The sequence below is a fragment of the Pecten maximus genome, chromosome 18 (assembly GCF_902652985.1).
Source record: "Pecten maximus chromosome 18, xPecMax1.1, whole genome shotgun sequence".
Classification (NCBI taxonomy): Eukaryota; Metazoa; Mollusca; class Bivalvia; order Pectinida; family Pectinidae; genus Pecten; species Pecten maximus.
Genome location: NC_047032.1, coordinates 16,951,820 through 16,965,790, shown reverse-complemented (window position 1 = coordinate 16,965,790; position 13,971 = coordinate 16,951,820). Strand labels below are relative to the sequence as shown.

At 35.9% G+C, this 13,971-nt stretch overlaps 1 protein-coding gene and 1 long non-coding RNA gene across 2 annotated transcripts in view; one reads left to right on the top strand and one right to left on the bottom strand.

The window, feature by feature from the left end:
* Positions 1-1,858, bottom strand: part of LOC117316186 (glutathione S-transferase A-like) — a 31,205-nt gene extending 29,347 nt beyond the window's left edge. Inside the window, exon 1 of the mRNA XM_033870699.1 lies at positions 1,618-1,858. Within this exon, the coding sequence (XP_033726590.1) occupies positions 1,618-1,791 (174 nt within the window). The 5' untranslated portion in view covers positions 1,792-1,858. The remainder of the gene's footprint in view (positions 1-1,617) is intronic.
* Positions 1,859-9,817: 7,959 nt separating this feature from the next.
* On the top strand, positions 9,818-11,391 carry LOC117316184. Its single transcript, XR_004529842.1, has 2 exons — positions 9,818-10,208; positions 11,054-11,391. It is a non-coding gene; the product is annotated as an uncharacterized LOC117316184 (long non-coding RNA).
* Positions 11,392-13,971: the final 2,580 nt, after the last annotated feature.

Genomic DNA, 13,971 nt, shown 5'->3' with positions numbered 1-13,971 from the left:
TTCGGTCATCCTAAGATTTTCCGTTCCCACCAGATTCAACTTGTAGTTTGATTTAACTCAAAATTTTGTCCTACGATTTTCAGTTCTATAATTGTTCACCCTTCTGTCATCATCATATTCACCTTGGAGTTTTCTTTTACTCGAAATTTCGTCCAATGAATTTGCTGTCCTAGGTATGATAAGGGTCTAGCCTAGTGTCCTATTAACATATGCCTTAATGTGCGTTAAATGTGTCACTTCCGGCAGCAAGAAGTTGTTCATCTTGGTCCATTTTTGAAATCAAAATATTTTGCTCTCGATCATATATAATCTTGGAATGCGTCATGACAAATTCGCAGGTCCTGCGCATTATAATTAGCCACGCTACTTAAATTATTAACCTATCTAGAAACTGTATTAGAGTTAAGGGTCTTTGATAAAACTTTAAAAGGACTCACGAAGCAGCAATACGTCAAAAACTTACCAACTTTGATTCTAACATAACACCAGTTTAGCGATAGCTCAGTGCCCAACCTGAGGCTTTTGGCATTTATCCCAAGGTGCAAAGAGGACAGTTACTGTCAAATATCTCTATAAAGACAAATAGAGGTTTAAGGGAATATAGCGGTTCATACACGACGAATTTTGTTATATTCAGAACTGATGTTGGTTGTCTTTATAGACAGGTTTTTGTTATAAAGGTGGCCTTTGTAGACAGGTTCGTTGTAATAAATGTTGCCTTTATGGAAGGATTTAGTTATATTTTACAAATTGCTTTTAGGGAAGGTTCGACTGGATATTGAAAGCGGATCATTTGCGTTTCAATGAATCTGTATTGATTGAAATCTGCCTATTACCACCACTGTAACTAACATCTGTTTCTCTTTGTAATGTTTATTCTACGCGTATATCTCGTTAATTGTTAAAACATTAACCGGCAACCTGCATCGACTAAAGTGTCGCTGAGATGCCACTTACCTCATATCAAGGTAGCTCTTGCAAAGATGTTAATGTCGTTAGTTAGACATTTTGGAATGCAGTAGGATTTTTCTGACATATATCCATAAAATAATATCAACTTTTACAATCAAACTGCATTTCACATATGCGCCAGTATGTTTTGAAAAAGAAAAAAATATCATGCATCTATCTGTTTTTCCGAGTGTCAATTTGCATTACATCAAAATTAAAATACATACTTAGAATGAAATTTGTAAGGAAGGCGCAGGTATTTCTTTCATTCGCTGTGACAGAAACTCAGTATATGCATTTGGGTCGCAAGTGATAGTCCAGCTTTATCTTGCCGTTCTGATAAAAAAATTCTTATCTGCTATTCCTATAAAACTTTTTTTTTTAATGATAACCATATGCTATCTTACGTTGTACTGAATACTACAGATATTGTCAATTTCAGACACCTGGATAACAATTACAGTTTACATTATAAACAATGTATGCTAACAAGCACTACCCGCGTGATACTAACCATCCCTTTAACACTGCCCTCTTATAATCTACTTTCGCATTCACATGAACTATAGTATCTGATTTTCAAAATCGTTCAGCATTTAAAAATACAATAGAAACATAATTATCAATCTCCGCTGCTCATAAAGCCTCCCTGTTTTTATCTCTTACCTGGCCTCTGGGGTTAAGTTTAATGACCTCTGCACTCTTGTGTTCCTGTTTGAAGAGGTCAATATGCTTTAACTCTGTATTATCGTGAAAGCCTTTCTCTTCTAGCACTATCAGAACTCTCCAGCATGGAGTACTTCCAGAAAACCAGTATAATTTCATTTTTTCCCCAGACATTTTGCAAAACTCTGACTTGACGATGTATGAAGCTTCACTCCCTCTCAGGTAAGTGAGGGATCTATATATTTTCACACTAGAAAACCAGCGTACATTTTTTTCTGGGTCAACGGTGTCGGGCCTATTTTCTGCCGGTGTTTTAGATCCGTGTAAACAAACCCACATGTAGGTGTTGTTATATATTGGTCTTTATGTGTGTATATGTATGTAACCTTGTCTCAGTACATAAACTCTACGGAGTGTAGTGTGTTTTATAGCAATAATACAGAAAGAATATATTTAGTGATTTTTCGAAGATTTCTCATCATATGGTAATAAAATCTGCATGATTCTATGGTTGCTTGTTTTTATACGGAATACAATAAAAAGCATTTTTATTATGTGTGAAGCATTATGTTGATTTCAGAGATGACAGGTTATTTTGTATGAATGACTGATAAATCATTTCTTCGTTTTATAGATAATGTCTGTATATGTTGATGCCTGTATGAGAACGTATGCCATCATTTTGGAGATAATATGTCATTTAGTATATAACTGTATACGAAATATGGCATCATCATAAGATAAGGTTCTTCTATATAGTATATATATTAATCGTTAATTCATTAATCCGATAATCTATCACTTAATGTGGTAATGCCATCTCTCTTTCACTAGGTGCTTTCTTCTATAATCTGACATCATTATTCACGGTCATTACTGTTAGCGTAAGAGTCACGCGTTACTCAGAATATTGTCTGAACTGACACTGCATATTTGATTCTATGCATTAAATAAGGAGATAACAGTACATACTACTTAAGTTTTCTAACTTCACTGTTATGTTTGTCTCAGATTCTTTATCCATCTGTTATGTTAAGTCCATCTGGCCTATTTAGAAAAAGGGTATTTCATGTTAAGTCTGTACAGCTGAACAGAATTTCTTACTGGAGTGCACAAAAAATAAAACCTAACCCTAACTCCAACGATAACCTTCAATACAAGTCAGCAGCACGAAAAGTATGCCGTATCAAGTGTATAGCCCTTTACATCCAGCAATTCGGTTCGATAAGACGTCGATATTCTTTAGTGGACGATTTGATTTCACATGTGAAAATTATGGAATACTGACTGACTACATATATATGTATTTCTGTTTTTATTTCATAAATGAAACAAAAAGTAATCATATGTTAAGCTAGAATCTGAATTATATGCCATATGGTGTCGTGTATTCAAAAGAGTGTATAAAAGGTGCACGGGCACGAATCAGATAACTATTTTTCGTATAGTGAATATGAAATTACATGATGCTTCTTCAATCTATAGGACCTGTCACTAAGATGCTAGAAATCAAAAACTTATATTCAGAAGAGAGGCTACGAAAATCAAAATGGCCGTCATAATGTTTACAGATTAAACATATGAATTATCCTGTTATTTGAATGAATTTCGTTAAGTTTCGTAGAAACGAGAAATCCAATATACCAAAATGATTGCCCTAATTGTTATACATTTCACAGGTACGTTACAACGGGTACGAATTTCACCTTACACCGAAACATGTGGAGATATGTGAGATATCGCGATAAATGGCATTTCTATCAGGTACCCAAGTTCATTATAATATTCACCCCAGGTATAAAAGTCCACTGAAGCATATCTGTCTATATATCCACATCATAGCTAATAAGTACCCGTCTCTCTCGCTTTGTAACATCCGCCAATTTAATGTACGATATTGTTGTAAGGTGCTTTAAGATCATATAAGTATACGTCTGAAGCTGCATGTCTCGACGATTAGATATGTCTTTGAGATTAGGTGTCACATTTTAATCAATCAACTACATGTGAACATACTTCGAATGAATAAACTAGCATGGCATCCTTATGCATGAGAGCCTATGTCTATGATTTAAGGTTGATATGATTTCATAGGATTACAATGTTTACTTTATATGCATAATTTTTTGCATATAAAATGTATTGAGAACATGTGTATAACTTTATGGGTATTAAATGCTGCATATATGTATATTCATCATATCATAATATGATTTTGAGAATGCCGTCGTTGCGCAGTGGTAGCAATGTACGATATTTCTTACTAAACGATTTGGAACAGGAACTTAACAAGAATTTCAAACTCACAGTTATAATATACATAATAAACGGACCGTTGGTTGGAAAGTCGTGCTGAGTCCCTGTGCGATTTAATGCTATATAACATGAGTTCTAAGTTAAATAGGTGTATGATTGTATACATTATAATATATTATGTCTCATATTCTGCGTCTGTGATGAAATTCTGACGTAAGTTTTGTAATGTTTGTGTCCCGACAAAGGGAGGTTCAGATTGCCTAAGAATCCGTCAATTTACTAGTTCATAGCGTCACCCATCAGTCATTCAGCTCAATACAAAAATGTGTCGTTCTGTGCCCAATCTGGGACAGTATCCAAAATAATTTGTACACAGACAACACATTTCTAGTTTCCGACCATTTAGTATTCACCCATGCGTTTGGTCGTGACAACAACCAAATTCTAAGTTGTCAATGGCTCTATTTCTCCTTAAAATTTCCAAGAAATCACATCTGTCAAGGTTTTTTTCATGACAGATAGGCTATCATATTATACATGATGATTCTCTGTCATCGTTCTGTCCTTGCAAAAAATAAAGTTTTTTTTTTTTTCCAATGAATATTAATTTTGTACTTGTTTTGGTAACACTGCTTTATTTTCTGATTGAGGATCTTTTTCTCAAATAAATTCTGAGTTAAATTGATATAGAGGATGTCAGGATCTCGGCTGCTCTATCTATTCCATATACAGTCAACTTACAAATTTTATTGGTATTCCTATTTTCGAAGTTTTCAAGCTAGAAGCGTTGCGCTAAATTACATTTTCATAGCAATGTAGATAATAAATATATGAATACGTATTCCCTTCTAAATTTACATAAACCATTTACATAGTATTCCACCAAAAGGCATACAATCCCATCAAATGAACATGCTATCACATCAACATAAAAACACCGTGCGTTCCTTTATCGGGCTCGTACCAGTTGTACCGGTACGCATTTTCTGTATTCATAATGGAATGCGCCGTACTAGCAGACCCGAACATATTTGCGTTGTTCATTTTCAGAAACGTGCCACTTGAATCAAAGATGACGGAATTGTGATTCTTCATTCTTTATTCAAGTGTACTTTTTTTTAAACGGGAAATCTTGATCTGCGATGGATTTGTATCAATCATATACGTCAGTTTACGGAGGAACTTTTCAGGTATTGAATCTACATCTGTTAGGTGTCTGAAGCGAGAGACGGCCGCAATCTTTGGAAGTCACCTGAGATTCAGTGGCGTTCCATCAATCGATACCGACCTGATAAAGGATCACAAGGATAATACATTTATCTTCATTCATGGAAAAATAAACATAGCAATTTATGTAGACTTTCGGTGAGTTTTAAGCTGGCATGCATGTTGTCATTACCAGTATAGCAATATAGAGCATTATAGCTAGAGTTATGTTCATATTTTCAGTGGATACCTCTGAGCAAAACTGTAAACATATCTGAATCATCTTGTTTAAAACCAATACAAACACATACATAACCCATCGACAATCATGCAAATAATGTTAGTCTGTTCTTCTTATAACTAATAACATTTCATAAAGAAAAAAGTGCGGGACCTAATTCACCGTTTAGAGTAGATATACTCAAATATGAGTACGCAAAAATAAATAGGTTTACGGTACATCACTCGGTCACTTTGTCCATTGTCGAAGAGTAATGGTGTTATACATTTTACTGTCTGTCCTTCAAAATTTAGCACATCTATGTAGTTCAATTATACCACCGTATAGGGTTTTTAGCTCACCTGGACCGAAGGTCCGGTGAGCTTATAATTATGTCATGGCGCAGCGTCCGTCGTCCGTCGTCCGTCAACATTTGCTTCAAATCGCTACTAGTCAAAATGTTCTTATTGGATTTTGACCAAATTTGGTCAGAATCATCCTTGGCGGACGGGGATCATATTTTGCATAAATGGTGACTCTGACCCCCAAGGGGCCTGAGGGGCGGGGCCCAATAGGGGAAATTGAGGCAATTCCTTTAAATCGCTACTAGTCATAAAGTTATGAATGGATTGGAACCCAATTTGGTCAGAAACATCCTTAGGGGAAGGGGAACAGATTTTGGATAAATGGTCACTCTGACCGCTGAGGGGCCAAATGGGCGGGGACCAATAGGGGAAATAGAGTTAATTCCTTTAAATCGCTACTAGTCATAAAGTTATGAATGGATTTGAACCCAATTTATTAAGAAACATCCTTGGGGGAAGGAGAACGGATTTTGCATAAATGTTGACTCTGACCCCCGAGGGGCCAAAGGAGCGAGGCCCAATAGGGAAAATAGAGATGATTCCTTTAATTAGCTACTAGTCATAAACGTTATGAATTGATTTGAATTCAATTTGGTCAGAAACATCCTTGGGGAAAGTGGAACAGATTTTGCATAAATTGTGACTCTGACACCCAAGGGGCCAAGGGGCAGGGCCCAATATGGGAAATAGAGGTAATTCCTTCAAATCGCTACTAGTCATAAAGTAATGAATGGATTTGAACCCAATTTGGTCCGAAACATCCTTAGGGGAAGGGGAACAGATTTTTCATAAATGGTGACTCTGACACCCGAGGGGCCAAATGGGCGGGGACCAATAGGGGAAATAGAGGTAATTCCTTTAAATCGCTACTAGTCATAAAGTTATGAATGGATTTGAACCCAATTTGGTCAGAAACATCCTTAGGGGAAGGGGAACAGATTTTGCATAAATGGTGACTCTGACCTCCGAGCGCCAAGGGGCAGGGCCAAATAGGGGAAATAGAGGTAATTCCTTCAAATCGCTACTAGTCATAAAGTAATGAATGGATTTGAACCCAATTTGGTCAGAAACATCCTTAGGGGAAGGGGAACAGATTTCTATAAATGGTGACTCTGACCCCTGAGGGGCCAAATGGGCGGGGCCCAATAGAGGAAATAGAGGTAATGCCTTTAAATCGCTACTCGTCATAAAGTTATGAATGGATGTTCTAAAAACAATTCTTGAGGTCTTTCAGACCCTTAGAGAGTCTGGACATCGTTATTTCTTTAAAGCAGTTGCGATTCCCACACCATTACCATCTATAGCATTGTTTTAGATTGACATATAAAACGAATTGAACATGAACATTATTTTGACATTTGGTCTAATCCAACCAGGTGAGCGATACAGGCCCCATGGGCCTCTTGTTTCTTGTCCGTCTGAAAATTATTCTAAGGATATTGCCTTTTTAGAGATCACAGTGGTAGAGAATTGCATCAAGTTCAATATCCGTGTATCCTGGTTCATGCTTTAACGTATGTTGTTTCGATATTATCATGAGTGGAATCTGCGTATGGAGAAGGTAATGATCACAAAAACAACAGAGAATACAGACTAAGTAACCTTATTTCTAACTACGATCTGTCCAAATAGGGCAAAATAAGAACATCCAGATTTGTATGGAGACATTGAAAAATTTCGAAGAAAACAAGACCAGGTCTTCCGAGAGAGTAAGCGTCTCTTCCTTCTTACAAATATAAGTCAAATCCGGATAAAGTGAGACTAAACTATGATGGTGACAAAGGCGTCACTAGATATATAAACACGATTTGTTCAGACCACAAGAGTCTCAGTAAATAAAACGTATATATTGCTTTGAGTAGCGAAGACTTAATGTCTAAAACCAGATATTCTGTTATTTTGTTTGAGCCTAAAAGTGACGAGAAATCAATAATTTACTTAAAACAAAGTAAAACAAATACTTTCAGAAATGTGTAGTATCAGAAATCACTGTTTAGACGAACAGTATACATAACAAAAAAACAGTGAAACTGATTATCAATTGTTATACCTAACGAAGCCGTTCCAAAATCAAATTAATTTATAATTTTGATTGATTTGAAGCAAAATAGTATTTCAATCATTCAAAATTAAATCCATTGGTAATGTAATTCTTTACATCCCACTAAAAAACGAGTCAAGTTTAGATAAAAAAATCTTTGTTTAAATATCAATGAATTTATACAAAATAAGGTTCATATGTGGCAGCATCTGCACGGCTTTTTAACAAACGAAAACTTGATTTAAAGAATAAATCTGCATTCGTATAAACTTTATTTCGTTTTATACAGACAAGACAAAAAACAACAAATATCGCTTCAAGACTGAACAGGATACGGAAACAAGCTGACAAGCTTATGTTAGACCACTTCCCCTCAATTTAAATTTACAATATCGAGATGGACAAGATCAACAATAAAACAAAATGTAAAGGGAGATTAAATTATAAAATCCATAAGTTTGATTCTACTGTTTTTACTTCTATAGGGGGGGGGGGGGGGGGGGGGTGCAGGGAAGAGGGGACAAGTGGGGGTGTGGTGAGCTTGCCTGGTAAGTTATGTCTTTGTTGTTTTAAACCTAATCAAATCTTTTATGATTGTGCATGTTTTCAAGTTAATGAAGAAAATTAAAAAGGATAATAAAATGATTTTGTCCTCAGGTACGTAATTTGATTCCAAAATGATGTTAGTATTTAAATGTTATAAATCTGCATTAAGCTGTCCATACACAGCACATATGTCACATCGAAAAATACGTTTACAATTGAAGTTGCGTTGGATAACAAAGCCATAATCGACGGCCATGGTATTTATCCAAGTCCACGTCCCCTGGACAAACAGAGCTTTACAATTACTGAAAGATGTGACACAAAAATAAACAATAGTACCACACTCTATATATGTGCCGCACAGGGACATAAACAATTATTATCTGTAGACGTGCCTCTAATGGTCCCTGAGGATTTGGTTTGGTTTATTTTGTTTAACGTCCTATTAACAGCTAAGGCCATTTAAGGACGGCCTCCCGTGCGTGCGACATGCATGCTTGCGGCGAGTGCATGTGTGTTTTGGGAGGCTGCGGTATGTTCGTGTTAAGTCTCCTTGTGATAGGCCGGAACTTTTGCCGATTTATAGTGCTACCTCACTGAAGCAAACTGCCGAAGACACCCAGTAGGACACCCCACCCGGTCACATTATACTGACAACGGGCGAACCAGTCGTCCCACTCCTAATATGCTGAGCGCTAAGCAGGAAAAGCAACTACCATTTTTAATGACTCTGGTATGTCTCGGCCAGGGGACATAACCCAAAGCCTTCCTCACAGGGGCGAACGCTCAACTGAAGACCAAAAGTGAGGCATTGTCAAGGGAGACATTAGGAAGAAGAAAGTTGCTCAGAAAGAAGCGAAAAGATCAGATCCCAAATTTAGTCGCCTCTTACGATCACTTACGCTCTACCTGCAGGGCAGGGTCCCTGAGGAATACTTGGTCCCTGAGGAATACATTGTGATATAAACAACATTGTATTGAGTGTTGTTTTGTACAGTTATCAACATTTTCACAAAGGACATGGTCAATTCAGCACATGTAGACGCCAATGAGACACCAACGTACAAACCGCAGAAAGAAAGAACAGGCAGGGTAGAAAGGAAAAGACAAGAGAGAAAGAAAGGAATCCCTTATATTGTAATGCGGTAAATAGATCAATGTTTACCTTTTCAGTAACCTCTAAAGATAATGTGGCTATTTCGTAAACTACAGGAGAAATGACAAACAAATAATCTTAAGCGTTGCAAATGGGACGGCAGATCTTTTTATCAGAGAAAACATAAACATATAGCATGCTCATTACAAATACAAATAATAAAATGGGGCCACATATCTATTCCTGTAAAACTTTGAAACATACAAAAATATTGGTAGTTTACTTCTTTTCTTTTTAGGGGCAATGAAATTCCTGTTTTCCATTTAAATAAAAAGCTAGGAATTTAAAACATGGAGTCCATGCCAATGACGCTTAATTGTATACTGGTACCAGGGATAACTCTGCCCGTAATAATATAACACAGGAGACGTCCATGTTGTCTGTACAATCGTCTCGAATTGTTTTTTTAAAAGCCTCAGCGCGCGAAGCGCGCTCGGCAAAGATCGGCCGGAGGCCGGTCTTTGCCGAGAGGCTTTTAATCTGTTTTTGCCCCTCTAAAACGGAAGTAACTGTAAACCGGAAATCGCGGTTTCGAGATCTCGCGGGTTTTATGAATAAAAAACATAAATAAACTGATTTCAAGAGCTAAAATCGAGAGAATTCTCATACAATAGATATTTTATTATAAAAGTAAATGTGTAGTTGAAGTTCTATAGTATTTTAGTAGAAATATCTGTCGGACAGTTGGATTCGGTTCGAGATTAGGCCGGAAATCGACAAGGTGTCACGGTTGCCAAGTAGTGAAAGCAGGCGCTCGGTGATAGAGAGGAGAGAGTTTGTTTTGCGGGAACAATTTGAAAGGTAAGTTCGTTTATAAGTGTTTATATCAGCTAATTTTAGTCTTCTTATGCCACTTACATTTTTAAATAAGGATATAATGGACTATTCAGGTAAGATAGAAGACTATTTGTGCTGACTTGAACGTTCATTGATAAAGTTTATTGAATGAAGTGATACTGAACCGATCATATTTATGTTTACATACACTTTGGAAGGCTCAGTTGCGGTAATTTGAATATAGAATATTAATTGAAATAATAACTGGAAGTCTAGCAAGAAAGTGCGGAGAAAAATGTTCATCCAGACTCTTTGTTATTCTTTGTTAGATACAATTATTACTTAAAATTTCTAAAACTTTTTACATTGAAAATTGTCATGTGTGCATCACAGAATATTACTACTGGAGTCAACAGACGATAGTTTCGTTGTTCCAGAAGTTCTTGCTTGTAGTTTTTGTTGCATTTCGGTGTATTGCCGTTAATTGGAGAATGGATATACAATTGTATCTAAATTGGGTATATTCTAGAGCAAATAACTTCTCTTTCGGACGAGAAAGATTGCAAAGATTGCAAAATTTGCTATAATCTTTTCATTTTCCGGAATTTTAGCCTCCAGACCCCTGGCCAAAAACATTCTGCTCGCGCCTATGGCGCTCGGATTACCACTAAATTACACAGTTTAGAACATATATACTTTTAAAGAGATAATTTGATGATTGACTTCTTTCACTATATTGATTAGTCATTTTAAAAGGTTAATGAATCCAAAGAGAAATTTTGTATCATTTGAAATTGATAGTTTTATCTTTAATTTATAACACACTTATATGCTTGCAAAGTTAAAAATTTAAAACTTGTATTTTGCAGATTCAACAAAAAAGAAAAGTTACTGTAATTACAGGATGGACATACACTTAAAGCCACATACCCCTGTACCGGTATATCAATGTTTACATTTTGAGCTTTTTACAGTTTTCGGACTTGATGCATACCTACCAGATTGATGTGAATCAGAAACTTAAAGAAAATGTATATTTATGAAAGTATACGGGGAATTCCCAAAAATAATAACTGTGGCTGCTGGACCAAGTTTTTCTGAAAATTAGCCCCACAATGCAACGGCTGGTTTTACAGTCCATACAAAATGGTGGAACGCCGCAAGCGTGGAACTGCAAAAACCCAGACAGATTCTGCCAAAAAAAAAAGACAAAAAATTTGTGTGGAATCTGCAAAACCCAAGTATTTTCTTAGGAAAGGAAATGATTCACTGGAACTTAATGAGAGAAGAAAACGGACTAGACTCGAATTCCGATTTTTCTGGACGTCTATTTGATTGCTGGTTTGCTTTTGAACATTGTCAACTTTACCGATCTATGATTTTATTAATATGTTGTTTGCATTTTACTACATTATAGAATAAAGGATTTAAATGTTAACTATGTTTGTTTATTTTGTTCAGTTACCTGTGTATTACGTGAATATTCTGTTAATATGTTTATATCAAAGCATTATTAGGCTATTTTATACACTGATGTCTCTTGGACTCCCTCGGTCAAGCGTCCAGGCCAGTAGTCATTTTAATGTTAGGAGAGCGTGAATGAGCATCTTGGATTGCCATTAAAGCCTATACCAAAATTTGCAATCTTTGCAAGATTTCTCGTCCGAAAGAGAAGTTATTTGCTCTAGAATATACCTAATTTAGATATATCCATTCTCCAATGGTAAATATCTCTTGAGATTAGTCATTAGTGATGCATAAAACAACTACATGATTTACATGTCTTTGAAGATTTTTTTAATGAATCTATCCAGCAGCTTTGCTGCATTTTCTTGTTTACAAAATTTAATGTCGTTCAGAAATGTATACCATGCGATTGTTAAACTTAAAGTGCTTAAAAGTTGAGTTTAACGACAGGGCGTGAATTCCTTATCATTGAAAGATCTTTGATTGATGCGGGTCTACGTTTATCTGATCATAAAATGTTGGGTGTTTTTCGAAAGGTGCTATAAATGTTGGCAGAAACGATATGGAACCATTCTGGTCAGATTTTGTTAATAAGAAAGTCTGCCATGTTGGTCTGAAGTGATTGGTGTCAGACTTTTAAGTCGGTCATCTTTCTAGGGAGAGAGCTGACTGACCTTATATCATTGTTATAAATACACGACCCCTTTTGTGTGATCTTCTGGTAATTTTGTTTCTCCCCGCGCGCCCTTAACGTGACACATGGTCATCTCGGAGTGATTTGTCATCTCAATTTAAGAATGATCTCAAAAGGCTCGTGTGTGGCTACTTTTCAATTATGTATGATCAGTATGACGCGGAACAGTAACGGCCATTTACATGTATTAACCGATGATTTCCAGATATTCGAGAGAAGAATGTTGGTTCTTATTTAACAAAAGTACTATGATGATCAGAAAGCATGATCGACAAGAAGTCATTATTACATATTTGTATCATGAGGAAAGATTAAGACAAAGCGGATATGATTTTGATTAACAGTTTGAGAGTGTACATAGATTTAACAAGGCTATTTTTATACGTGAATTGTAATACTAATTTCGATTTGAATTATGCAACGTAACTGTTACTATAAACACGAAACCTTGGTATCCATTTATAGATTCAACTCGAATACTTCTTCAACAAGAATGCTACAGTGTGGACAATAATCGTTGTACTTCTTATACCTGCAGTTTCCCGAACAGAAAAGCATCCATTCATGCAAAACATATGAATGTCCATATCTCCCAAAACTGTAACATATTTCGTCAGACCCCTCATCACCATGAGCCCAAAACTCTAACCACAGTTTAACAAAACAAAATGGAGGGTATAAACGATAGGAAATGATTACCTTGTTTTTATATGAAAGTAAAAACAACAAAAAGTCAAATTATCGTAAATATTGATATATCAATAACCATCTGTATCAAAGAAACGCTTGTCAATTAGGGTTAATTAAATATTAATTTTTATACTGGGTTGACATATCCACCTTTGAAGCATTTTTTCCAAAAACAAGTCAAGTATAAAAAGAAGAAGAAATGTAAAAGAGCTAATATATATGGAATATCTGAAAGATAGAAACAGGTTTTAATGATAATTCCCTTAAACGTTACCGTATCATGAACGTAACTATCAGCATTCACCAAAAAGTAGGAAGAGATTGCGTGATAGATATCCATGTTTAATCAGCGGACTACACAGTCGGATGAAGTATAGTTAATTGCAGTAAGTAAAAGTTTATTTATATTACAAAGATATCGCTAGGACATCACATCGAAAATTACTTAACAGTTTCATATTGGAATTTTGTAACTACAATGTGAATTTAATCGTAATTGAATGATCAAATGCCAATGCAAATAAGCTCTGTTATCGTTAATAACATACCTTGAATTTCAATTTCACTGTAAAAAGAAATAAGGCAATATCGATTAGTGTTTTTATTACAGATCGTATCACCGATTCCAAATACGACAAATCGCAAATAGGAATTTATGTACTAAGAAAGTGTATGTTAATGTACGATAATATCTCCATTCACGGTAGTTGTACCCCAAATAACGTCGATAATCATGTGAAAGCACTAAAAAGTGTCAACTATTTCCAATAACATTTTAGAGATAACGTGGGTTTGTCCCAGTACGTTGTCGAGGCGTGGGGTCACTGAGTGCAGCTCATGTTCAGTCTATTAACATTGCCTTTCGGCAGGCGTCGGTCATCATTAGTGTCATATTCAGGCGATTAGGCGGTGACTTTCGGCAGGCGTCGGTCACCA